The 27,120-nt window shown below is 37.6% G+C and overlaps 1 protein-coding gene across 2 annotated transcripts in view; it reads right to left on the bottom strand.

Annotated features, from left to right (window-relative positions):
* Window positions 1-7,225: 7,225 nt before the first annotated feature.
* The window catches only part of LOC119788679 (A-kinase anchor protein 7-like), a 68,931-nt gene continuing 49,036 nt past the window's right edge, over window positions 7,226-27,120 (bottom strand). Inside the window, exons 10-11 of one of the 2 annotated variants that reach the window (XM_038293247.1) lie at window positions 20,459-20,494; window positions 7,226-9,538 (exon numbers count right to left, since the gene is read on the bottom strand). In XM_038293247.1, the coding sequence (XP_038149175.1) occupies window positions 9,324-9,538; window positions 20,459-20,494 (251 nt within the window). In that variant the 3' untranslated portion in view covers window positions 7,226-9,323. The remainder of the gene's footprint in view (window positions 9,539-20,458; window positions 20,495-27,120) is intronic. The other variant, XM_038293248.1, reaches the window with a different exon arrangement.

Here is a 27,120-nt window from a genome sequence, read left to right as displayed (position 1 = left end):
ATTTGCAATTATAGGGCATGTAGAAGGTAATCTGCTAAGACTGTGTGTGCATCTAATAGGAGGAGCAGTATTGCTATGGGCTACCCTGTCTAAACCAGACAAGTTTGCTGTTTCAACTTTTGAAAGCAATGTCAGTCAGCAATCATCATCCTTTAGGAAAATCTCAGCCTATTAGATTTTGTAGATTTTTTTCTTTTATTCTTTTAGCCTACTTTTTTAATGATTTCTTTGGTTTATATAAGAAGTTCCATGCTGGCTCATAGAAAATAACCAGAAATGAAGCTGTGAATCACAGTTGATTTCTGGTTTAGAATAGAGTGCATTTTCATTAACTCCCAGCTTTGTTTGCATACAGCTTTTCTCTAAATGAACAAAATAGTTTCAAGCTGTATTTTGTGTGTTTTTCAACTTCTCTTTGTTTCATATTGAAATTCGTTTGACAATCGGAAATGTACAGATCTGAAATAGTATATTCAGGCGGAAGTATAGAACTAAAAGATGAAAGACAGATATACAAAAAATAAAAATAGCGGAAAAGGGAGTGGAGCTGCACAGTGGAGCAGTGGGTAGCACTGCTGCCTTGCAGGAAGATGGTTCTGGCTTAGATTTAAGGTCTTTCTGCATCGAGTTTGCTTGTTTTCCCTGAGCATGCGTGGGTTCCACACCGGGTACTCCAGCTTCCTTCCACAGTCCTAAAACACAACTGTTAGGTTAACTGGATTCTCTAAATTCTCCTTAGGTGTGAGTGTGTGTGAATGGTCATTTTTCTCCGTGTTACCCTGTGATGGACTAGCGACCTGTCCAAGGTTTTTCCCTCGCCCACTGACAGCTGGAGCACCAGCATCGCTTGCAACCCCAGTAGGGATAACATGACTAAACATGGATGGATAGAAAAGGGTGATAAAATATTGGAAGTGAAAGAGAAGAACTGAAATATTCTGCTTTATGTGCGTTTATGTTTTCAGTGTGACAGTTGTGACCCAGGATGTCCTTCATGAATATTCAATTGCAATAATTTATGACGAAGGACAGTCACTGAAGCATTTTTTTTAAGTTCATATTTCATAAGAGGAATATTTAGAAAAAATATGTTATAAAGTATCAATGAATAATAGATTATAAGAAAGACTTATGCTTAAATAAATCAACATGGTTAGGGCTCCATTAAAATAAGGATGTAATTTCTCAACTAGAAAAGACTTTGACATACAGCTTAATTCTAAAACCTCATATGAAACATGTGAGGCACCATTTTGTTTAAAGACAATATCATTGATCCTCAGATATTCTCTGTCATATTGAACCAATGATGCCAAAGCAGCTATCCCCCCAGCAGCCACGTCCTCACCATAGATCATGGGGCTGCTGACAGGCCCATCTGGCAAGCTGCTAATTCTCTCCAAGCTCCAGCGGATCACACTGCATGTTTAGCCACCATCACACTGACTCATGGACAGATAGGTCAGCCAGCTAATAAATCACGCCATCACCCAGGCTGTATTACTCTGAGTCAACAGAAACTCACCTTATGAGGGAAGCTGTGAACCTAGGAGCTTCATCGTTTTAATGGCGGTTGGCGGCACCTTCATGACCTGTTTCACAAACACGGCACTTACTTTTCATTTATCTAAGGCTGTCCTTCATATTGCTGAGGAGAGCCAGAGAAAAGACACAGCGGTGTGTGCATCACTGGTGTTTATTTACCGGTTGACCACTTTCAAGGCCGTTTTCATTGCTTCATTTTTAAATGTCAAGAAATAGAAGCAGAGGATCATTATCGTCTGCAAAAATGTCAGCGTTTTTCTCCACTGTTGCAGGACTTAAACCCCGCAGCATTACTACTACTGTATGTGCTGTAAGACTTTGAATGGAGTGAGTCTTGCCTCGTTGTTAGATCAGTTGTAAATTTATGGACAAAGGGCATTATTTTCAATGTTCACATTTTGGGCAAAGAAGGCAAGTGGTTTGAGAGGGGTGTGAAGTAGGCCATTTATGTTAAGAAAGAAAAACCAACCTTAAATGGAGGAGATAGACTCAGGTTTCACCTTTCAAAAAGCTACATTGCAGCGATAGAGTTGATTCCTTCCCCCTATCATCGCAACCCCCACCCCCATACAGGGGGCCAAAACATCTGGCCTATTCCGCCAGGTCAACAATTCCCCTAATGACCCCCCTTTCAGAGAAATAGACAGGTATCTGGTACTGCAGGCTAACAAAGAACCCAAACGACCCCCATTCCTAAAGGACAGACCCTTTCATCTGGTTCAATCTGTATGATTTCTAAGCCAAAACAAGGCTTTGTTATTGGCCCACTCTATAAAGCCTCAAATTAATGCAATTTCTGACATTTCGAATCGAAAAAGCTTCCTGGATGGGAAGCGAAACGTTTTCAAACTTGTAAACAAAGTCCATTGAATTGTTTTTTTTTTTTTTTTTTCGGAATCAGTTGTAAACATGGAAAAAAACAAAAAAAAACCATAAAAATTTGATTTTCCTGAGAGCTTCTTTTTAAAACCTTATTCCTGTGAATGAAATTTAGTGTTCAGTCTTTTCCAGAATAAAACTGATCTGCTGGGAAAATTATTAATTATCAGTTTCAAATTTACTTTATTATTTCAAACCCAGATTTTAAAAAGAGAAAATATTTTCCATTTTGATTTCCATCCTTCCTCTGTTTTCAGTTTGCACAGGCAGGTCAAAGAGTGCATTTTGTGAGTGTACTAGTCTAAAATGGGCTTGCTTTTAACTGCAAAATGTGGCAGGGCCATTTTGGTGATTCATCAGGGGTGTGAAATGCAACTAGTAATATAAAACCTAGAAAATATGAAACATAAATATATCTGTATTTGCCTTCCTCTCCTTTTTTATTTTATGAACGCCAGAAAAGTATAGGAACCACACAAAACAAAAAGCACTACAATATTTGAAGACGTTTGGTCTAGAGCAACAAGAGTGCAAGTGTCCAATGCTGTAAACAGAAAACCAATTATTTTATTCACAAAAATAACCTTTTTAACTCAATGCTTTGATAAGTGGCCACTTGTTGAAAAAGAGAAAAAAAGAATAAAAGACTCTTACTTCTCCCAAAGAATTAATAAATGGAGGAGAAAACCCTGTGTGCCTCAGGATTGTTAAAGCAAACACAAAATTATCTTCAAGGAAAAGAACAACTAGGGGCACAACTTTAAAGCATAAGGACACAACAGGGATGGGTAAGATGAGTAAGATGACAGCGTAGTGAGTGACACAATGGCTGGTGCTGATTGTGGGAAAGGAGGACAACTTCTAGATTACAAGTCTTTTTAAATCAGTGTACATTTACCCCCATCATAACCAAATGTCTGGGGATTATAGTATTCAAAATCAATGAGCTCTCTTTGCAAAAGCCCTCCTGCATGTTTACACATGATTTTTAGTTTTTTTTTCTCAGTGTGTGAGCTCAATGAAAAGAAATGTTTTACTGCTGCTGATTTCCGATTTTGCCTCAGTATTTTGACTAAAATATCATATTTTTGTGATGTAAGGAGACTTTATAGTTTGACAGGTGAACCAGCCAGATATAAGGTACAGTATTATATTTAAATCCTCACTAGTAAATGACAGATTATATGAAAAAAAGAAAGACTTTTACCTGCTTCCATCACTGTGATCATAAACCTTCATTACCCTCTATGGCATATAATATGTAGAGTTCAGTTCACTTGTCACTGAATGCTTTTAAAGGGGCATTGTCTCGATATATAAAAAGCACCAAAAAAATCTACATAACTATCAGTAGCTACACAGTAAAATTCAGAGAGTCAAAGTGTCGGTGTCAGAATCTGTTAATTCTTTAAGAGTCATTCCAACAACAGTGAGTGTAAAATGCCTCATTACGTATCGCAGTGTTGGTGAAAATATTTAGAGTTGAAATTGGTTTGGTAAGGACCCTTAATAGTGTAACCTGTTAAGTGTTTAAAAGTTCACTCTTTTGGAGTTGTGGTGAAAATTAGTCTGAAAAGCTCCGCTCTCATGCTCCGAAGAGTCCAGAACTTTCTCTGCACCACTTATCTGCTTCTCCGCGCTGGAAAACCACGGTAAGTACCTTAATTTTAACTTTTTTTCCCCTCAGAATTTAATCTGGAATAAGTCCGAAAACCTTGTTAAAATAACTGTGTTTACAATTTGGCTTATATTTTTTAAAATAAATATATAGATTTTAAATGTCCTTTTTCTGTAAATTTATTAAATGATTTGATGAATTTACAGAAAAAGGATGAGCTGGTAGCTATACACAAATCGAAATATATGTGGAATGTTTTCATCTGACCATATTTCAAAGGTTGGTTTGTATTTAGATTTAAAAGATGGTCTATATATGAAAAATCATCCTCTTTTTTTTTCCAAGGAGAAAAATCCAAATCTTTTTGTTTTTATTCTATACCAGCTTTTTATTGGCATTTTGTTGATGTGCTGAAATTACTAAATTGATAAGACATGGATATATTGAGGGTTGTTTCACTCAAAATTCTTATTTAAGTTTTTGCTTGAGAAAAATAATAAATAATCAATAAATAATTGTACCCGGTACTTTAAAACCAAGAGTCAATTTCAACACTGTTAAGTTTACTCCACTTATAGTCGATTTTTTTTTTTAGTGTTAAACTAAGTTAACAATTGTCAGAATAATTTTTTTATCTTACTCTATAAATAAATTCAACTCCTACTAGGGTAAAATCAACTCAGAAATTCTGACACTGTGATCAGTGTAAGTTTTACACGGTACAGGGCAGGACTATATATAACCTGACTCAGTGTTGAAATAGACTCTTGAAGTTTTACATGAACACCGCTCATTTTACTGTGTAGATTGTGACATTTGGGCCTTTTTAAAGCAGAAGCTCAGCGTGGTCAGAGACCTACCAATGAAAAATTTAATCAACCAATCTGAAGTTTTAATGAACCCTCCTCAGAGCCTCCTGTCAGAAAATCAAGGAGAAAGAAAATTCCTGTTCCTACCAAACAAAAAATGAGTCTTCTGTATTTCACAACTCTGCTTGAAGGTTCTAACTGGATTAGCCATATTACTTCTTTGTTTACCACCTGTGCACATGAGCAGTATGATACCTCTGTTAAAAACATGCACTAAGAAACTGAGCAAACACAAAACCTAAAATAAGAAGTAGTGCACCAACAGGATGAGGTAATATTTCAGAAAAACTACAACCGGAGTGGGCATATATTTAACAAAAAGAAGAAAAAAATCATACCATTTAAATGAACTGGGTGGTTCCTGGTTTGTTAGGTTGAGCTGACTTTTTTTTAGAATGAGCAGATAAATACCTACCTTATTTTATCTTATTCTAGGTGGAGACTTGCCTATTTTCTATGTTCTTCATCTGCTGTTATTGAGTTATCCATTGATGCCCAAGTTTGGTGCTCTAACATAACATCACTCTTCTGGAACTTTCATTCATACTTGAAGCCTTGTGCTCAATTTCTGTCTATCAATCCTTTATACAGATCTCCAACTAGGTAAATACCTTAATTAAATGTACAACAAATTGAAAAAAAGACATAAAAAAAAAAAAGATAAATGCACTTGAAGCTTTTTACATTTCTTTGTTGCTGTCCCATCAGCTGGTGAGGACCTACATTTAAACGGAATTAATAAAATCAAAATCCTAATATAGCTTCCAGGCTCCAATTATTGCCTATGTTGAGATAAATCTACATCAGATTAAAGATAGTAATTTTTTTTTTAATCAAACCATTTCTGTTTTCGCTGTAGTCCCACGTCTCTTAAGCTTTACTCAAGCAACTCAATCACCTCTGGTGTGGGTGTACTCAAACTGGAAATGCAGGTTAAAATTAGCATACTTTAAGCTCCAAAATGAGGCTTGGACTACTTGGCTGTGATGCTTAAAACTGCATATAAATGAAGCCATTAAATGAACCAGGAATGTTAAATTTTTACAGTTTGAAAACAAAATCCCTGATTAATAAACATCAGACATATAAAGTGCATTTTTCACTCATTAATAGCCTTGTTTCCAATCACCCATCACATGTAGGGAGTACTTGAGGCCTAAACCATTAAAATGTTTTATGACACCTTAATAATACTGAATATTTTCAGGGTTCTCAAAAGAGAATCAAGGTAAGCACCTTTCATCAGTAATGGCAAACCTGATGGCCCCCAAGGTTCAGCTGTCTTGTTTAGATCCGAACAGAGAAATTTGAAATTCATTTATCTAATTGCAACATATCAATTGGGACAAACGTTTTACAAAGCTCCATGTTAATGTAAACTATGATACAGTTGGGATTGTTATGGGGGAAGGTTCGCAAGCAAGTTTGGTTGTGGCCTGTTTGTCGGAAGCATCCTGCTAACCAGTAAGCCGCTTAGTGCAAGTAGGTTCCCAATGGGAAATTACATTGTGACCAAGTAGCACTAAATTGGTGACTAGAAACGACACTGTCAAGGAACGCTATGGACAGCAGAAACTTGCAAGAGGAGGAGAGCTTTGTGTCGGAGGTCGTGGATGAGTCTCCTCCGTCATACATTTTCTTTTTAGAGGAGGAAAGCGGGGACGAAGATGTTGTAGAAGAGGACACAAGGGGCGGCAGAGGCTTGGTTTGGTGTAGAAGGCTTCCAGCCGTACATGTTTGAGCCCTTGCCTCGCAACGCTGCCAGTTCTGTTAGCTCTACCCCTGCTGAAGACACAGACGTCCATTCCTGTGAACACTGGGGCAGAACTAAATGGTAAAGTAAATCATTCCTATTTCAACCGTTGCGTATATTAGCTGCGATATGAATCAAGATGCTATGACCGAAAAAATTTGATTGACAGATTACTGTTGATATATTATTGGCCGAATTGAAGTATGTACAAGCTGACGTATAAATAACTGGCCTGCGTAAAAATAATGAAAAAAAAAAAAACAGGATTTTTTTTGAAAATGGAAATTTTCTAACTTTTGGGACAATATAGTCTGATAAAGAGTACATTTATATACATGTTTAAGCCAGAATGATTTCACATTTAAATATGACTTCCCTATAACTTTAAAAGTTTTAAATTTGATAAATCTGCAACTATAACTAAGTGTTAAATTGACCAGTTTAGAAAAAATCGCTAATAAACATCAGATACATACTTAGTTATAGGCTACAGTGTAGATATATGACAAGCAGATCAGTAATCTGGCGCTTATCTAGACCAAGGAGACACAGAGATGGATATTGGTTTTAAATCTCATATCCTGATTTATTGTTCGGACATGGCAGAACAAAATACACCACACACGGTACAAAGAGCACATGCTCACATGACCCAACATACATGTGGATACATGGAAAGACAAACAAAAGGCTCATTCGTTGCTCACACACCACCAAATGCTGTCATGATAGATATAGAGAGGAATTTCTGAGGAAATCCGCTGATCAAACACCCTGTGGAAACAATCTGAGCGAAAAACACACAGTTACACTCGCAAACTCACAGACAGATGAACGGTCAGAGAGGCCAACCGGACGACTTGTGTATTAAAGGGGATTTATCGTGGAGATTTAAGGATCCGGTGACAGCAAAAGATCAAAACCAACAACAAAAAAGCCTTAAAAAGTCCACAATAAGACTAGGTTAGCTGCTGCCCACAGTGACGGTTGGTTTTACAGCTCAAAGCCGTCCGCATCAGAAGAGAAAAAACTTAAAAATAGCACAAATTTTTTTTTCTTTTCATTTTACTACAAAATCTTTACCCAAAGGTTGACAGTTAGGAGATCTCTTCACCCCGGTTAAAAATGTCTCCTACAGATTACCACGCCAAGTGACAAAACTATAATCACAAAAAAGTTGTTTCAGTGACGGAAGGCCACTTTGAGCAAAGGTGAGGTGAATCTAACAGCATATAGTTCCTCATCAAATCTGCAATCAAAAACAGCTAAAAGAAAAATTTGTGCTTTTAAGGATTTCAAAAATCAAATCACACTGTTAGATAATTAACTTAAATAGATATATACTTTGAACAACATATTTCACAATCAGAGAACAGATTCAGCTTCAGTACTGAGGCAAATATAAATTAATCTGTTTATCTTTGTATCATCCTTCACTATTTATAACCTCAACAAGCCTTCTGGAAAATCCAATCTCCTTTGATTTCATCCAACTATGTATTTATTTTTCAATGGCATGAATTAGTTCAACAAACTGCCACAAACAACGCAAGAAAATAAAATAAAAAACTTCTTAAAGGAAGGAAACTACGAGCTTTTGTCTAACAGCACATCCGGATTCAAAAACAGAAAAACAAGGAGCCTCAAACAGCCAGACTCCAGCGTGTCTCTGACCGACAGTTTGCCTCAGGTTTTAAAAGGTCTTTAAAAGTCATTTCACACTTTCAAAAAAAAAAAAAAAAAAACCAGACAATAGAGAGGAAAACAATACAATGGTGTCAGTTTTGGCATCAATCAAGTACGATGTGTTCTTGGCAACAAGTCATTGTATTATTTTCTAGCATTCAATCCGCCTCCATCCCTCCTGGACTCTGTGGAGTTAGTGTTATTGGTAGTAATCTGTTATTCTAAAGCACTGCGTGGAAGAAGGCTGTTTGTGGGCCGAACGCTGGAGTCCAGCCCGGCTTTAAAACCTGCGATCAGGAGTGGCGGCGTTTGATTGTCTCAGAGAGGGACGCGCAGCTAATGCAACACTTGACCTGCTGGAGGCAGACATCTGAAAAAAAAAAAAAAAGAGATAAAATGCTGGAAGGTTAAAGGAAATCCATGTCCTGAAGACGAACATCCGGTTAACAAAAGCTTTTAAGGACAAAAGTCCGACACTCTGAACCAGGAATCAAGGTGGAAGAATCCGCCTCGGTGAGTCAGAGCAGCTCAGGCCACACAGTGATGAGCAGATGATTCATCGAGGATAAGAGCATTCAAACAAAGGTCCGCACCTGCAGCTGATTTTAAGGACATTACTGAGCTCATGTTAAGTGCAGCTGAAGGCTAACCAAGCTCTTCTACAAAATATAACCACCTCTACTCTGAATGGGCAGTGTGTGTTTCGGCAGCTCATAGTGAAGCACATGTTTAGAGGAACGCTTCATATATTTCCAGGACATACGTCCAGGTCTGGATAACGGAGAATTAGGTGTTACCAAGCACAGAAGTGAAGCTATAATAACTAATTATTCAGCACTTTGCCCAGCTAGCGCAGGTGGGGGGGCGTGCTGTTGAGCGAAGGTCTTATTGACTCCTCCCCCTCCTCAGCCAGGCCGACTGATGCTTTCTGGGCCGTTTGGTTGTTGAAAGTCTGTGTGTCTGTTCAAAGCTGTCACTTCCGGTTGTCCGTGGAGGAGTTAGCTGTAGTGTCCGTCTTCGTCTCCGCTGTATTTCCAGGCGGCTGGACCGCGGCGGCGTTGGGCCCGCCCCCGTTTTGAAGTGTTTCCTGTTTATATTGTTGCAAAGCCCGGCTGACAGCATCCTCCACCAATCTCCTGCTGACCCTCAGCAGCTCAGCCTCGTCAGGCTCTGAGCGGCGACGTCCACCTGAGAAGAAGAAGTGGAAGAAACCACGTTAATATAACCGTACGTACAATGGCCAAGATTTTATTTTTACCCAAATGGCCAACAGTCTTATTTTAAAATTTTCTTATGTTAAGCTGGACCTCTTACATCTTTTAAAGCCTTTTTTATACCATTAAATGACAATTTATGCTTTTCAAAGAGTTTAGACTTGGTTTAGGCTCACATTTTCTGGTACTGCACATGCAAAGTTTTGTACTACAAATTAAAGGTTACCTTAAACAAATCAACATAAGAAAAAAAAACATTATGGATCTCAAACACTATAGGAAAACCCAACAAAGTAGTAGAAACCGAGTCCTTTACAGTTCTGCAAGAAACGCACGTCACTGTCTGCTGAAGAAAAACAGTACAGCTCTTCTTTAAGCATCCCTCTTCATTCCCCGTCTGTCTCTGCCTCTCTAAGGCTTCAGCACATCACCCAGCTTCAAACGCTACACACCCCTTCCTCGTCACTCAGACAGATCCTTGACCTGATTTAAGGCAGCTGTAAGTAAAGTAAGGAAGCATTTTTTCTCCACTGCTGTCAACTAAATAAAGTCCCCCTGCTGTGTTCTGCCTGTTGCGCTGACTTAGAGACCCCTCACGTCAGAGCCTGCCAGTTGCAGGACAGTTGACCTTTGCCACCTCTCCTCCGGTCACCATGGAAACACTTGTTCTCAAAGCCTGTTGCAAAAACACATCCGGACAGTAATTTTGGAAAACTATAAATCGGTCTTTGCATGAATGGTGCCCCTCATTTGCTGCCTGTTACATAACCTAAAAATGTAAGTAACTTATGAGAATACACCATAAACTGTTGCTGTTTCCAGTTTCAATGATTGGAAATATAAGTAAGCATTAGAAAACTCAAACAAAACACTTTAAAACACCGGTTGTTGAGTATGAAACTTCCCATAAGCAAGTATGAGGATCTATTATGGATACCGGACGTCTAAAAGCAGAAGGCTCTATGTCACAACCCAAAAGGTCAGGTATAACACGTTTGCACATTCAGGAAGTTTATTTAGAGCTGAAACTATTAATCAGATTAATTGATTATTCAATTAACCGTCAACTAATTTAATCTTAATCTTTAACTGGAGTATAGAGACTCTATTATATGCCTTTTGCTGACATAAAATCGCACTTAGAGCAGTAATCATACCAGAATTTAAAAAAATATATAAACTTTCTAATCTTTTTTGTCCATCAATATGTTCTATGCAGAAGTCCACAAGTAGAAAGGTTTGTTTCACAAGATTTAATTTAATTAAAAGTCTTCTTTAAGGAACCTTTTGTTATCTAATTATTAATCGATTTATCACAAAAAATTATGGACAAATTAATCGATTTGCTAAACAATCATTAGTTGCAGCCCAAATTTCAATACAAAGTCGTATGTCAGTTCACTATGCTTAGTTTCACAAGAAATACCAATATATGTGTATGGGTATGTTATATTTAGGCTCTATGTATGTACCTTAAAGCTCCATCTCTTTGGTTCTTTTCCCTAAAAAGAAATCACTCAGGAAAAACTCTTTAAAAAACATTTAATAACTTATATGTATTAAATAACCAGGAGACATGACAACAGATTCTGATAGAAATTGTGATCTTATTCAGATCAGAGAAATTGCTTAGAGTTCACAGAAGGCAGCTGCTCACCTCTCAGGAAGTGGCCCCGATTAACAGTTAAAAAGGCATTTTATACATCTCCAGTCTGCCACATCATCAAAACATTATTTTACATCATACACGTTAGCAGATGAGTAAACATCCATGGCTCCAGCCATATCAAAATATTACACTTTGTACTAGCTGAAGGACATCGCTCTCATTCCATTCCCAAATCTTTGCAGAATGAAGATTATAACTGTATATCCAGACAGAGGAACTGGCCTAATTAGATTAACTATTGTGGAAAACATCAGTTCTGACACGCAACAGGCAGCCAATGATATAATAATAAACTCACACAAGTAAAACAAAAGAAAGAAGAAAAAATAAACATTTAAGGAGACAACCATCAGCTCACTGAGAGTCTAGTAGAAAAAAAATCAGCTAATGCTAACTAAAAAACACCATCTGACAGGTCTATAAAACCCAACATTATTAGTAGACAATTAAAACTGAGAGCAGAAGTAGCAAATAAATTAAAGCTCAATAAAGAGCTACCAATATATATTGGTAGAAGAGATCTTTGGTTTGATCTTTGATTTCCAATGAACAACACTAACTATTACGTTTTTTCTATTCCAGCATGAACAGCAGGGAGTAAGTGGAGATATGAACCCTCCATTAGCACCAAGATGTGGACTAAAATAGGAACCGTGGACTTTTCCACACTATCCAAATTGCCTCATAGTAGTATATAGATGTAGTCTACTTGGATTTTCTACAGCAGATCATTAAAGTAAGGCCTGACTATGAGGTGGGTGGTAAAAAAGATTATAGGAATCTGAAAGGTTTGACATGCGTTTCTATGAAGCACCTTTATCTTTAATTTACATGTTTACCTTTGTGGAAACACACCAACAATTAAAAATATGTGCATTGGACTTGTTTATCACATTAAATTTTAATACAACTCATTGCATGGATCTAGTGCAGATGTATGCACAAAAAAAAAACTTCTCAGCTGTTTGACTTTGAAAAAAAGGGAAAGATTCGGTGAAAAGAGAATCGGCCCAGATGCTGATTGATTTGAGAAGAAGCTCAGCCCATGTCTGCAAACCTAAAGCTGACTCCAGATGAAAGACTAACTGGAGTGTTACAACAGCATTGTGGTGAGGAATCACAGAGCCGTGACTGCAGAGCTTAACTGACCTCTTGTTAAGTCGGTTTCAAACAAAACAGTTTGTCAAGAGCTCTCTGCAGCTGAGAGCACAGTAGGCCTGCTACTGTAAACATTTTCTTTCTCTAGTTAGTGTTGAAAAGAACATAAAACCTTAACAACACTATAAAAAGAAGAAGAATAGAACGTCCTCTCATCAGGAAGACAAAATATTTAACAAAATTGATAATTTAGAGAGGATTCATAAAAAATACAAAGGTTAAAATAATCTATTCACTCATTCTGCAGTCTGGAACAGAACATTCTTTACAATCTCAAGGTTACAGGTCTCTAAATGTGTAACAGAGGAATATAAGGAAATGAGATGATTTGAACAGAATCTGCTTTCAGAGTTCCTTCCTCTTTTTCCATGAAACGATTCCAGGACTAACCAGACTCAACTTTCCACAGCTCTCAGCCCTTTATGTTCATTTCAACACATAAAGTGATAAAGTTCATCAGAAGGAAGCAGAAAGGAGAACATGAGGACAGACGTTAGACCACAAGGGAGGAAGGGGGGATGCATGAGTGGGAAGGATGAAGGAGACAGGAAAGGACACGGCAACAACATGAAAGGAGGAAAAGATGGAGGAAAAAAGTGAGAAAAACAGGTGAGGAAAAGAGAGAAAGAACATAAGGAAGCACAGAAAGGATAACAAAGACAAAAAGTAAAAGATATAAAATTAAATAAAGAAGAATGAAAAATAAATTCTCTAAATAAAATTTGTCACAATAATATTAGATTCAGAGACAAAAAAGTTTGTTTTGTTGTTCATCCAGCTGGTCTGTTTCTCAAAAGGTAGAAGAGGTCTGTTTGAGGACAAACCTGCAAGAAGGTGCTCAGGTCTGATGAAACGTTTTGTTCAACATGGTGGAAGTTTCAGGATGGTCGGTGGTTTCCAAAGCTTTATTACTGGACCCCCTTTGGTTTACAGGAAAGTTTGAATCCTTTTTAATTTCCTAAACTATAGCAGCATAAATGTTGATCAACAAGCTGACAGAATGTTTTTATCCACAGCAAAACCACGTTTCCACCGTTTGGAAAAGGAAGGATAAACTTTGAACCATCTGCTATGCTAACACTGCCTGTAGTTCTTCTGTCAGTTACATTAGTAAAAAAAAAAATGAAAATAATCATTATTATTCTGGAGATAATATAACAGGATCATCACTAATCATAGACTGAACCAAACAGCTAAAAACTGGATGTCTCTACAGAAGAAAAGATGTTATGAAAACTGTCATCTCACAGCTCCTCCTGTGAATGTTGTCAGTTTTTCTCAGTACTGGAAACAAAAAATAGCTTTTCAGAAGCTTAATTTGTTGATCACTGTAGCAATGCTGCAGAGAAACGGGCAGGAATACAAGAGAGTAAAAATCAGAAAATCAGGGAGTCAGGAAAAACTGAGACGCACACAAAGTCAATAACTCGTGAAGAAATACAGTTAGAGTTGGCAGACAGGCAGGCTGCAGGCTGGCCAACCGCACCAAGCAGTTCAGGGATGGAAAGCAACAGAAAAATCAGTCAACCTTTCTGTTCATCTGAGATACACACATTATATCATAATCAAGTCATCATCTGGTTACTAAGGCCAGGAAGGAGATCCTCCAGCTAATCTTTCCTGGCCCCAAATCCCACTGGGCCCATGGGTTTGTTTTATCAGAGGGCAGAGTGGTGATTTATTGTGCTTTATAAAAAAATATATTTTATGAAAGGAAAAGAGAGCGATAGCCTAAGAGGATGAAAAGGTCTGCAACGGTCAGAATCAAATCCCACCGAGAAGATTAAACAGCCTTTCTTGTTCTTTTTCAGTGCTTCAACCGCCTTCCTTTGTTGTTTTCTTTGTTCATTCAAGGATCAGTGTTTTATCATCTACATATAAACCGAGCTTAATGAGCCCAGTTTGTTACGAGAAATAAATAAAAAAGCCCATACAGGAGAAGAAGGCTGTATCAACAGTTTGTAGAGACCAGAATTATAGGAGCCAGAAGCAGATTTGCTTCTAAAAAAACCCATGATGCTGGACTGTCTTCTACAAGATAAAACAAAAAAACCTTTTGATTTTACTATGATTTCCCTCCAATGTTCTCATTTAGTAGATTATTGGCTGGAAAAAACAAGGAAACAGCTTTTATTAATCTTTAAATTCAAACCGAAGCTCCGCTAATGTTGCATTAACACTCCACAGGGCAGCGATTGTCAGTCAGCGAGACTTTCAGCAGATAACAGGACAGGTTCCACAAAATTAGGCTTTATTTTTTTCTTTTCAGCTCTTTTCATCTGCGCTTAAATAAATTTTCCATTCAGAAATGTTGGAAGCTTTAAGGAAGCCTCAGAGTGAGGCTCAAGATCCAAAATATTTATACAGGATATACACAAAGAGTACTCTTCACACACATGGTTTGATATTACCTCTGCTTTAAAATGTTCCTGCCACAAAGGATAAAAAGATACTCAAACTCGAAATTCTTCTTCTGCTGTATACTACCCCTTTAGTTATTTTGAAAGAATCTTTAAGGGATATTATATGTAAGCTCAAGTATCCGAAAAATACATTAGATGCATGAAAAAAGCCGTTATTTGGTAATAAAGGGCTTAAAAGGCAATGTGAAGAAGGGATTTTCAACCCAATTTAGCCTTTAACTTGTTACCCTTTCATACGGCCCATTTATTCTACCTCGCTGTAACCAATCCGTGTCGAGTTTGGCCCGAGCTTGGATCAGTTAACTTTGCCAAGCTTGGTTCCTTACGACCATTTACACGTCACACTAACACGGTTCCTCAACTCCTATTGCCGGTTCACGATACTACAGCTCTCAAGGCGGGAATTACGCAAACAAGACTAAGTCCTATAAGAATCAGGAACTTATGTGCCTGGATAGCGTCCTCTGCCCAAATTTCAATAACAACCTCAAGCCCCATTTACACTACCCTCTGAAAACCGATCTGCTTGGTTCCTTACGACCATTTACACACCAGGCTAACATGTTTCCTCACCTCCTACGGACGATCAACGGTACTACTGCTCTGTAGAAGTAAACAAGCAAACCAAGATGGCGGTGCCCGTAACATTCAGAAAGTTACGTGTTGTTATTGTGATATTTCGTTGTTTGCAGAGAGTCAGCCGAAGAAGGCAGCATTTGGTGAATTTAGAGGAAGTGGCTACGACAAACGATAGTCTAATCAGGGCTTACAGACGCAGGAAACAACGACGAACCTTGAGGCCCATCACACTGCTAAGCAGAATCATCACTGGAAATCATGTGGCACGGTAGGAAAGCTAGTATTTTTATGAATGTCTGAAATTTGATGATTACGGAGGCTGACTGTAAGGGGATGATGATGATGGTCTGTTTATGCACTCTTTGTTATTTGAGAACTGAGCCAGAACTGAACCGTGCCGAGCCCTGCTGCTGAACTAGTGCTAGATTTAGCATGGTTTGGTTGTGTCAGGCACAGTCCAGTTCAGTTGTGTTCTATTTACACTCAACAGTTATCTCAGGTTACTGTACTTGGACCAATCTTGGCATGATTTCAAAAGGCTAGTGTAAATGGGGCTATAGTGATTTTTAGGCAGATAAATTTCTACTGTTTGTGGCATTTCTCTGAACCAGTGCCGTTTATATCCAGTTGGATGAAGCTTTGCCCTTATCTCTTTAAAACAAGAAAGTGGAATAAAGCTGTTTGTCCATCATTCCTACGCTTGGATTTCTTTTAGTCCTACTTCTTACAGTTAAGCGAGGAATGTAGAGGCCTGTACTTCAGCATGTGCAAAAAGTTAAACAGAACAGCATTTTTTGGGTATGTGTTGAACCGATATGTCTGCTAATAAAAATGTCCTTACAATATATGTCCTGTTAAGCCCGCATAAATCAAAATAACCTCTTCTTTCTTGCTTACCATCGGTTCTGCAGGCCTGTGCAGAAAACACTCCTGCTTCTCACCTACTCATCAATTCTGCCCAGTGAGTACCTCCCATTGCAGCTTAGAGGCTAAACAGCAGTTATTGAACCCCTATGGACGTCTTTTCACCTGCAGTGCCCCCTGTCATCCAGCAGCTGTCTTCAGCTCTAATATATGATTAAAAAAAGACTGTTTGCCTCCCCAGAGACTATAATAATCAGCGCCTTATAAAAATCAGAGACCATGCAGAGAAAACTGCAACTTTTGCATTTCTACAGTAGTTTATGACCTTAGATCTGTCTCGGCAGATCGTCCCCGCCGCTGAGAGTACATGATGTTGACATGAGCTTTCTGCGTCTGTGTGTTTAGGTTGTTCATTCCAAATCTTCAGTCTGCTAACAACAGCCCCGAACACAAGCTAGAATACATCAGCAAACACCTAACTCATCTATATTTCATCAGCACCAGCTCATGTGAGCTCTCCTATTTGTTAGTTTTGTTCCCACTTGTTTCCAACCTAACAAGATGTTCTGCTCTGTTGTAGCCACTGGTGCTTTATTAAGTTGTTATTTTTTGTTGTGTACTGAGACGTGATTAGATTACCCGTGACCTGCCTCTCGGTTTGACTGACTCACACCTCCAATTGATCTCCATGCATTACGTCTCCCTCAGAACTCCGGCTCATTGAATTTGTCCTGAATCTATCTCTGCGTTTGGGAAATGATGCAAACATTTAAGCATAATTCAAACATCAATGGTCAGACCCTGTTCTGGGTAATTTATATCACATGATGCAGGCCATGCTTGGCTTTTGCACGGCTCCTAAAATCATTGGTGCAGCTCTCTGCTCATTACTGATGATTTGCTTCGGATCTGGGTGGCAAACAACAAGGAACCGCACAGAAATATGCTTTCATCCATTTCAGAACAGCAGAACTTTTTCAGATTTAGTCTCATTTGAACAACCACTAAATTTATTCAGATTTGAATTCACTGCTCCAACTGCATGATGATTAAGTGTGAAAGAAAGAACACATTCATGGTTTTACAGATTTTACAACCCTCCTTTGAAATATCTGGCATACCTCTGCATCCTGCAGCCATAGCTCATCATTTATAAAAGCAATAAAATCTGTAGGTCTGGGGACGGCTGCAGCTCAGTAGATGTCTTTCATTTAGAAATGTGTTCAATACCCGCTTCCCTTCTGCCAGATTTTGGTTCGCCCTTGGCCAGTGCTTAACTTCAAGTCGCCTACTAATCCTAATTCTGACAGGAAATGCTGTGAATAGCGTTGGTTGAATGAACGTCTTCTAAAAGTGGTCGGTCTGATGATAAAATAGAACATTTGTCGATATTCTGTTGAGTCTTTTAAGGCAGTGGGTTTCAAAGGGGACTTCTCATAATAATTGGGAGAAAAAATAAGAAAGGAAATATGCAGAATAAAAACTATAACTTTGATTGTTTTAACAAGAGAAACCACTCGGATTGAAAACTGAATTTGGAGGCTCTTACTCTATAAATCTAGTAGATTATTCCACCTCGGCTGACAGGGTACTGAAATGCATTTTCCTTTTTGCACTAATATATTTGTTTGAGTCTGGCTTTTTAACTTAAAAGGCCTTCAAAACATAGAGCACATCTACATGTGGATAGTGAGATCTGTTTAACACTGACAAACCTTAAGCTCCGCCCTCTCACTACACACAAATGTGAGAGATTTTATTTATTTTGTTCTGTTCGACATCGGTTTAATTAATATTTTGTAACTCCTTGGAAATATAATATAAAGTTAAAAGCTTGCTAGTTGATACTCTTAAGGTGCGTTCACACAGAGCGCGAAACCTGCATAAACTTTCCCAGTTTTGTCTGCTTTTGTTCGCCTTGAAAATCGCCTTCCCAGTGAAAACATTTTGCTCGGCGGATGAAAGACTCCAACATCATGAGGTCTGCTGGTCGTTGGTTCCGCCTCATTGTGGTGGACATGGATTTACAAAGCGACTGGCAGTATTTCTAACTTTTAAAAGCTGAACAAAGCTGTCTGCGTTCGGACCCCCCCCCCCCCCCCCCCCCCCCCCCCCCCCCCCCCTAGTCTGGATGATGGTAGCTTTCAGCCATACTTCTGTCTACCTTGACCCAGTTCAGGGCCCTGCTGTTCCGCATCGGGGAACGAATCCCCCACACAACAGAGAGATGGTTGGATGGCATTCTGGAGCTCAGAAAGTAGCAGCGGGAAATTACTGTGAGCCAGCAATTACATTTCGCCATATTCACTAAAATCATGCTGTTTACCTCCCTAAACTGCTAACTTTGCCTAGCTTTTCTTTGCCTTGGTCCAGATCCGCCCTCTACATAGAGATAACATGGAAATCTGTTGCTCCAGCTGCAACATTTGCATTTGTTGTCAACGTAAGTTCATGCTTAATACATGTAAAAAAAATTTCAATAGGAATAAGAGCAACAAAATCCTTGTTTATATATATATATTTTTTTTACATTTGGGTACAATAACTGCTCTAAGTGTGTTGCTCTGTCAGCTAAAGGCCTGTTTTATAGTCTCTCCACTCCAGTTAATAATGAATCACTGTCCTGCTAGAGGGTGAACCTCCTCCTCTGTCTTAAGTCTATAGAGGCCACTAAGACCTTTTCTTCATTGAACAGCCTATATTTAGCACTTTCTATGACCCCACCATCTCTGACCAGCTTTTCCATTCTAGCAAATGAAAAACAACTTAGCATGATGCTACTACCACCGTGTGTCACCCTGGGGAAGATGTGTTGGGCAGAGTTAGGTTAGGTAAGACTTATGCCCAAAAATTCACTTTGCTTTATTTGATTGGAGCAAATTCTTTGACATGTTTTCTCTCATCAATTCTCCTCTTGCTTAGCTTTGTCAGTTGAAGGTGACAGTACTATTTTGTTTGGTTTGCAGCTGTACCAGACTCTTCACACGATCACATGATGCTCTGTGAGCTTTTCTAAACTTGATATAGTGTTTTAACACAACAAACTTCTCAACTACTTTTCCTATGTGTTTCTTTGTCTTTATGTTCGTTTTCTAACAACTTGTTAGAAAACTGTAAGATTGTGAAACTGTAAGATTTCATAGATGAAACCTGAAAACGAATAAGTTAACCTTTGAAGAAAACATGCCGATTTTTTCTCTTTAACATAAAAAATAGCTTTAAGCCAAATGTGAAGCAAGAAAAGGAATACCTAACCAATTAAGGAAAATAGTTGAAGTATAAATACTGGATTTCCTACATTTTATTTAAGGGCAAAGTTGTTATTTGAAAAAAAAAAAAAATATATATATATTCCTTTTTTTCCCCCTTCAATTTCAAAAAAATAAAAATCTACTTCCATTATGTGTATCATATACAGTTGTAATATTTAATTTATTGATGTATAAATGGTTGTGAATGGCTATATTATGCTCCTCTGGTTAAAAGCGGTTAAAACCATACATCATTTTCCTTCCTCTACACATTAACAAGCTACCTTGTGGTGCTCCGTCACACAGAGTCTCAATAAATCCACAGATGGTTGAGGTTAAAACATTAAAACAGTTCATGGCGTTTAAACAGTTTTGCGAGACAAAATGTTTTCATTGCATTCAAATAATTTCTAGTGGTTGCAGGTATAAAAAAACAATAAAATACATTTAGATCTGCAAATGAAGAGGATTTTTTTTGTCATATGACAATATATTACTAGCTATATTTTAGAAACCAAGTCTACAAAAATAATTTTCTTCACAGTGGGTGAAGCTCGATTTAACAGTGGCATAAACCCAGGCTGAACAGTTAATGGACGGTGTCCTTAATCACTTCCTGCCCAGCTGCTCTGACCGAGACAGAGACCAGAACTGCTCGGATCATTTAGGCTCACTTTGAAAATGGCAAGTTACAGTCACGATAAATTCAGCAAATCAAAAGCAGCCCATTTGTCTGATTTTCAGTGCAAAACATTTTAAAGATGGATCTTTTGTAATCAAGAATTTGAAGCCAATCAAGAACATTAGAATCAGTAATCAGATCGTTAATCATGTTGATTTTGTTGTGGATTTAATCAGATTAGGAATCTTAATTTGTAATCATAGATAATTTAGGTTCCATTTGAACCTTTAATGCCTTAATAGTAGACATCTGTTAAAAGGACACATACTTGAGCGCTTGGAATGGATCGGACTCTGAGTGAGCTCTGCAACACAAGAACAAACATCAAGTGTTAAATGAAGTTAAATAGTAAAAAGCAACAAGCTGTTGGTGTGAGACGCTGCTATCTACATGCAGAAAACAGGCTCTTAACATTAAGATACAAAGCTGGGATTTCAGATCTCGTGGCAACATGAAGAACAAAAACACACAAGTATTGAAAAGAAAATATAATGTGAACAACCTGACTCATGTTGTCGAAGGTATGGAGAGATATTTGTGCCATCGGTTTGAGCGCGCAGGAACCAATCCGAGCGCGCAGTGAGACAACACGCGCGCGCGCAAAACCGGTCTGGCGCGCGCTCAACTCTGAAAAACCCTCTCAACACACTGTTAGCTGCGTGAAGCTGACACCCCACCCACGTCAAAAAACTCTGCAAATAGACTGAATGGTTAGTGCAACGTTAGTGCAGATTTGTGCAGAAAAAAATATCGTTTGTGCTACTTTTGTTTAAGAGATATTAAAGATTATTTTTTAGGTCATCCAGAGGTCACCATCCCCCCATTAAACTCCAATTTGAACCAAAGTGGTCTCGTTTTTTAGTGCTTCGTTTGTGCTGATTTGTGCAGTTAAAACGGTCATTTGTGCTATTTTACTTTTAAAGATATAATCATTTTAATTTTTGGCTGATGACGTCACCATCCCCCCATCAAGCTCCGATTTGATCCAAAGTGGTCTCATTTTTTAGTGCTTCGTTTGTGCTGATTTGTGCAGTTAAAACAAACATTTGTGCTGCTTTACTTTTTAAGATATAATCATTTTAATTTTTTGGCTGATGACGTCACCATCCCCCCATCAAGCTCCGATTTGATCCAAAGTGGTCTCATTTTTTAGTGCTTCGTTTGTGCTGATTTGTGCAGTTAAAACGGTCATTTGTGCTGCTTTACTTTTTAAGATATAATTATTTTAATTTTTTTGGCTGATGACATCACCATCCCCCCATCAAGCTCCGATTTGATCCAAAGTGGTCTCATTTTTTAGTGCTTCGTTTGTGCTGATTTGTGCAGTTAAAACCGACATTTGTGCTGCTTTACTTTTTAAGATATAATTATTTTAATTTTTTTGGCTGATGACATCACCATCCCCCCATCAAGCTCCGATTTGATCCAAAGTGGTCTCATTTTTTAGTGCTTCGTTTGTGCTGATTTGTGCAGTTAAAACGGTCATTTGTGCTGCTTTACTTTTTAAGATATAATTATTTTAATTTTTTTGGCTGATGACATCACCATCCCCCCATCAAGCTCCGATTTGATCCAAAGTGGTCTCATTTTTTAGTGCTTCGTTTGTGCTGATTTGTGCAGTTAAAACGGTCATTTGTGCTGCTTTACTTTTTAAGATATAATTATTTTAATTTTTTTGGCTGATGACATCACCATCCCCCCATCAAGCTCCGATTTGATCCAAAGTGGTCTCATTTTTTAGTGCTTCGTTTGTGCTGATTTGTGCAGTTAAAACAAACATTTTGTGCTGTTTTTACTTTTTAAGTTTATAAAAAATTAAAATTTAGGCCGGGGTGACGTCACCCCCCCCCTATTAGAGAGTTGCGGAAAAAAAGGTGAAAAAGGGTCAAGCTGCAAAGAAAAGGGGGGGTCTGTTTTAGTTAGTTTGATCACCTATGCTGTCAGTGGATGTTTAAGTGTTTTTAATGATGACATTGTAAGTTTATTATGCCTTGGGGGTGTTGGGGTTTTAAAAATTCCTTATTTTCCCTCTGTTTTTTTTAACTTTTGTTGTTTTGTAGCGGGCAGTTTTTGTTTTGTAGCGCAGCTTTAGTGGTACTAATTTAACTTTTTTTATACTCAATGTTGTTCTTTTTTTGGCACAATAAATCTTGTTTGAATCAATCTTTATTGGGGGAATACAAAAAAATAAAAACAACACATTTTACAATAACCCCCTAAAAAACCCTTGAAATTTATAAACAAATATTATAAAATTTAAACTTTTTTCTTGAAAAAAACAGTGGTTAGACCAAACGGTGCTTTTGGGGCCACATCTTCTTCCCCCAAAGGCGTTTTTGACAGCGGACCCCCCAACTGGGGTTGTTGAATAACTATTTTCCCCTTGCCCGCAGGGGGCAAAAAGCCCCCTGTATAAAAATAGTATTTTTTAAAAATTTAACCCCCAGTGGAAAAAGTACAAAAAATAATAATAAAAAAAATAACAATAAAAAAAAACTTTTCCCTTAGAGATCTTTGCCAATTTGATGAATTTTTAAAAATTTCCCCTTAAATAAGGGGGGGAAAAAAACCCAGGTCGGTAATTTCAAAAATAAGCCCCTGATTTAAATAAAGTAGAAACTTTTTAAAAAAGATTCCCTTCTTTCCAGTTTTGGGCGTGAGATATAATTTATTTTGTTCCCAGACTAAATTCCGGACAAAAAATTTAAGGAAAAAAAAAGGGGCCCTTTGAAAAAAAAACGCAGTTTTTGATTTTGTTTTTAATGTGTCTTTTTGTGATCATCACCGAAAGGGTATAGGAATATAGTTTAAAATTGGGACATGCAAGCAGCACAATGTCGGTTTTAACTGCAAAATTTCAGCAAAAAAGGGAAGCATTTAAAAAATGAAAAACCACTTTGGTCAAACCCGGAGCTTGATGGGGGGTTTTGGTGATGTCATCACCCAAAAAATTTTAAAATGATTATTTCTTTAAAAAGTTAAAGCAGCAAAAAATTGTCGGTTTTAATGAAAAATCAGCCAAAACAAGCAAAAAAAATTGGGAACCATTTTTGGTTTTCCAAATCGGGGCTTGATGGGGGGATGGTGATGTCACCCAAAAAAAATTTAAAAATTGATTATATCTTAAAAAGTAAAGCAGCCCCCAAAGGTCTTTTTTTTAAACCTGCACAAATCAGCAAAAAACAAAAGCACTAAAAAATGGGGGCCCAAACTTTGGATCAATTTGGACCCTTTTGTTGGGGGGGGAAGGTGATGCCCATCCCCCCAAAAAAATTAAAATAAATTTTTACTTAAAAAATAAAGCAGAACAATGGTTTTTTTTTTTAAACTGCACAAATTCAGCACAAAACGAAGCACTAAAAAAGGGGCCCCACTTTGGATCAAACGGGGCTTGAGGGGGGAAAAGGGAAAAGGGAAAAGTCATCACCCCAAAAAATTAAAATAATTAATTTTAAAAATTTAAACCCAGAAAAAAAATGCCCGTTTTAAATGCACAAATCGCAAAAAACAAAGGGCCACTAAAAAATGAGACCACTTTTGGATAAATGGGAGACTTGATGGGGGGTGGGATGTAATCCACCCAAAAAAAAATTAAAATAATTATATTTTAAAAAAAGTAAAGAAAGCACAAAGGACCGTTTTACTCCCACAAATCAGCAAAACGAAGCACAAAAAAATTAGACCACTTTGGGGATCAAATCGGAGCTTGATGGGGGGAGGGTGATGTCATCACCCAAAAAAAAAAAATTTAATTATATCTTAAAAAATTTAAAGAAAACCAAATGTTTGTTTTAACTGCACAAATCAGACAAAACGAAGCCCCAAAAAAATGAGACCATTTTGGAAATCAAATCGGAGCTTGAGGGGGGGGGGGGGGGGGAAAAACGGTAACATCACCCTAAAAAAAAAATTGATTATATTTTAAAAAGGGTAAAATAGCACGGGATGACCTTTTAAAACGCCCCCCAAATCAGCACAAACGAAGCATAAAAAACGAGACCTTTTTGGGTTTTCCCAAATTGGAGTTTAATGGGGGGATGGTGACCTCTGGATTGACCAAAAAAATTAATCTTTAATATTCTTAAAAAAAAGTAGCAAAAAACAAATTTTTTTTTTCTGCCCCAAATCTTGCACTAACGTTTTGCACCCCCCATTCAGTCTATTTCCCAGATTTTTTTGGGGGGGGGGGGGTGGGGTGGGGGTTCGCTTCACGCAGGCTCAAAACTTTTTCTCGCGCCGGGTTTCATCTCGGCGCAGGGGGCTCAAAATCCCCTCTGCCCCCGGCCCCTTCGCGGACCGGGCTCTTCTCCCGCGCCCCAACACCACCTGTTGGCGCCCCGGTTTCTGCCGCTTCCCCTCGCTCCGCTCGCAATTTCCCCAGCAAGGTAGAAAATTTTTGAACCCTACCTTTAAAGCCAATCCCCACCCAGCTTCTTTTAAATCCCAAGGGAAGCATTCCCTTCCTTTTCTTTTTTTTCAAATCTTGGGGGCGGATCGCAAGAAAATTTTTTAAGGTGCATACCGCCCCAAATGTTATGGGGTTTTGTAAAGCAACATTTTTTTACAGCTATAAATTCTTTTTTTTTAATTTTGCTTTCTAAAGATAACTAAAATAATGTTTTCCCTTTAATCTAAAAACCCCCTTTTCAAAAAAAAATTTTTTTATTTTTTTCCCAATACCCTTTTAAGACCCATTTTTGGGGGCCCGGTTTCTTTTTAAATCCTTTTCTTTTTTTTCCCCCTTTCGGGTTTCTATTTTTTACAGTTCTTTAAATTTGAAAGGGCATTGTTAAAATTTTACAAACACCCCGGTTAGATGAAAAAAAAAACCATAAATAAATAAAAAAAAACAAATCAGGAAAATCAAAAAACTTTACAGTTATTTTGTCAACTTTTTCCTAAGAAAGGTTTACAAAAAAAATTTCCCTTGGGGGAATTATCTCAAATAAACTTCAGAAAAAAACCCTTTTATTAGTTTATTGCCTAAATTCCATCTCTTTTATTTGTTTTTGGGACAGGGATTTAAACTTTGATGTTTTAAAAGAAAAATTTAAGGGGAGGTATTTAAGGGTTTCCCTTTGGGTTTTTCAACAATATATAGTTTAAAAAGATATTATGGTTATTTTAAAATTTTTTTTTTGGATGCTTCAAAAATTTCCCAATTTTGGGAAAAGGGTTTGTTTTGTTTTAGTTTAAAATTTTTTTTTAAAAAGGGTAAAAAAAACCCATTTGAGGGGAAATTTCAGGGCCTAAAAAGGAGAAATTTTTTGGGGATAATATTGGCCTTTTAAAATTGGTTTGAAAAAATCGTTCCATTAAAATTTTTAGTTTTGCTCTGTTTTTTTAGATCAGCGCTTTTTTATTTTTTAAAAAACGAAAATTTTTGGGGGACACCCAGATTTGGGATTTTGGAAAATTTTAAAAATTTAATTTTTTAAGAAGCCCTTTTAAAGGGAAACTCTAAAAAAGGGGGTTATTTTTATTATATTTTTTAAAAAGAAAAATTTTGATAAATAGTTTAATTTTTCAGTTTGGGTGGGCGGTAATTGTTGTTTGCCAACCCATAAAAAAAAAACAAAAAGAAGAAACACCCCCCACAAAAACCCAAAGGTAAGGCCAATTGACCCAAAACCCTTTATCTATAAAAGGGTTAAAACCTTTATGGAACCTGAAATATCCACCTTTTTTTTCTTTTAAAACAGCAAAATTTTAAAACCCAAATGTCAATGCAGGTTAAAAGAAAAGGTTGAGGCAATGATTTTAATAATGTTTTTCTGAAGTTTTATTTGAGAAATTCAAGTATTTTAAAAGAAACTATCTTGGGAAATGTTGAAAAATTTACTTTTGGGAGTAGTTTGTTTTTTCCCTGATTGTGTTTTTTTTTTATTTATTAAATTTTTTTTTTCATCTAACCGGATGTGAAATTTGGAAAAAAAATGCTTTTAAATTTTTTAATGAACTAAAAAAACATAAAAACCCTTTAAAAGGGGGAAAAAAAATTGAGAAGAGTAGTTGAAAATAAATCAGGCCAAAAAATGGAGTTTAAAAGGATTATTGGAAAAAAAGGAAATAAAGGGGGTTTATAGTTTAAAGGAAAGCTTTAAATTTAGCTTGTGTTTTCAGTGGGGTTGGTTTTGGGGCCGGGGTGAATGGGTAAAATAAAAAGAGTGTAAAGCGCTTTGGTCAAGTTTTCCTTTAATTTGAAAAAAGGCGCTATAAAAGAAACATCCCAAATTTCCATTTCCCTTTTTTATCTTCAAAAATAAAAAATTAAAAAAATGGGAATTTAAATAGATGTAAAACAAGGGTTTGCTAACATAAATGAACAATGGGGTGGAAAAAAGGTATGCACCTTGAAGTTGTTTGGGCGAACCGCCATGTTTGAAAAAGAAGAAAAAGGGAAAGGGCCAATCCCTTTTCATTAAAATGAAAGGGAAAGAAAAGTGTGTTTGGGCCCTGGATTATGGGTTCTTTTACAAACATTGCTGAAGTTGCAAAGGCCCCAGAGGTCAAAAGCGAGGCGAAAAGGAAAGGGACCGGAAACCCTACCCTGGGGTGGGGCCGGGGGGAGAGAGAGCAGGGGGGAAAAAAGCCCCGGCAGGGGACGGATTCGAGCACGCGCAGAGATAAAAAACCTGGAGCACCGAGAAAACAGTGTTTTGGGAGAGGGTTTTTCAGAGCTGAGCTCCGGGGCCAAAGGCCCCGGTTTTTGAACCCGCCGGGGCGTGTTTTGTCTCACGGGTCCGCTCGGATTGGTTCCCCCCGCGTCAAAGGAGGGGCACAAATATCTCTCCAAAACAAAAAGGTTTTGAAGGCCCACTCTGCGGGGTTTAAAAAAAGCCCTTTGTTTGAACTTTAAAATATTATCTTAACAAAAGGGAAAGGGAAAGGGTTTTTAAGAAAAAAACCAAAAAATATTTGTTAGGGTGA

This window comes from Cyprinodon tularosa, unplaced genomic scaffold, assembly GCF_016077235.1.
Source record: "Cyprinodon tularosa strain WSP-4 unplaced genomic scaffold, ASM1607723v1 ctg323, whole genome shotgun sequence".
NCBI classification, from domain to species: domain Eukaryota; kingdom Metazoa; phylum Chordata; class Actinopteri; order Cyprinodontiformes; family Cyprinodontidae; genus Cyprinodon; species Cyprinodon tularosa.
The sequence above is the reverse complement of the archived record's forward strand: the minus strand, read 5'-3'. Positions and strand labels throughout refer to the sequence as shown.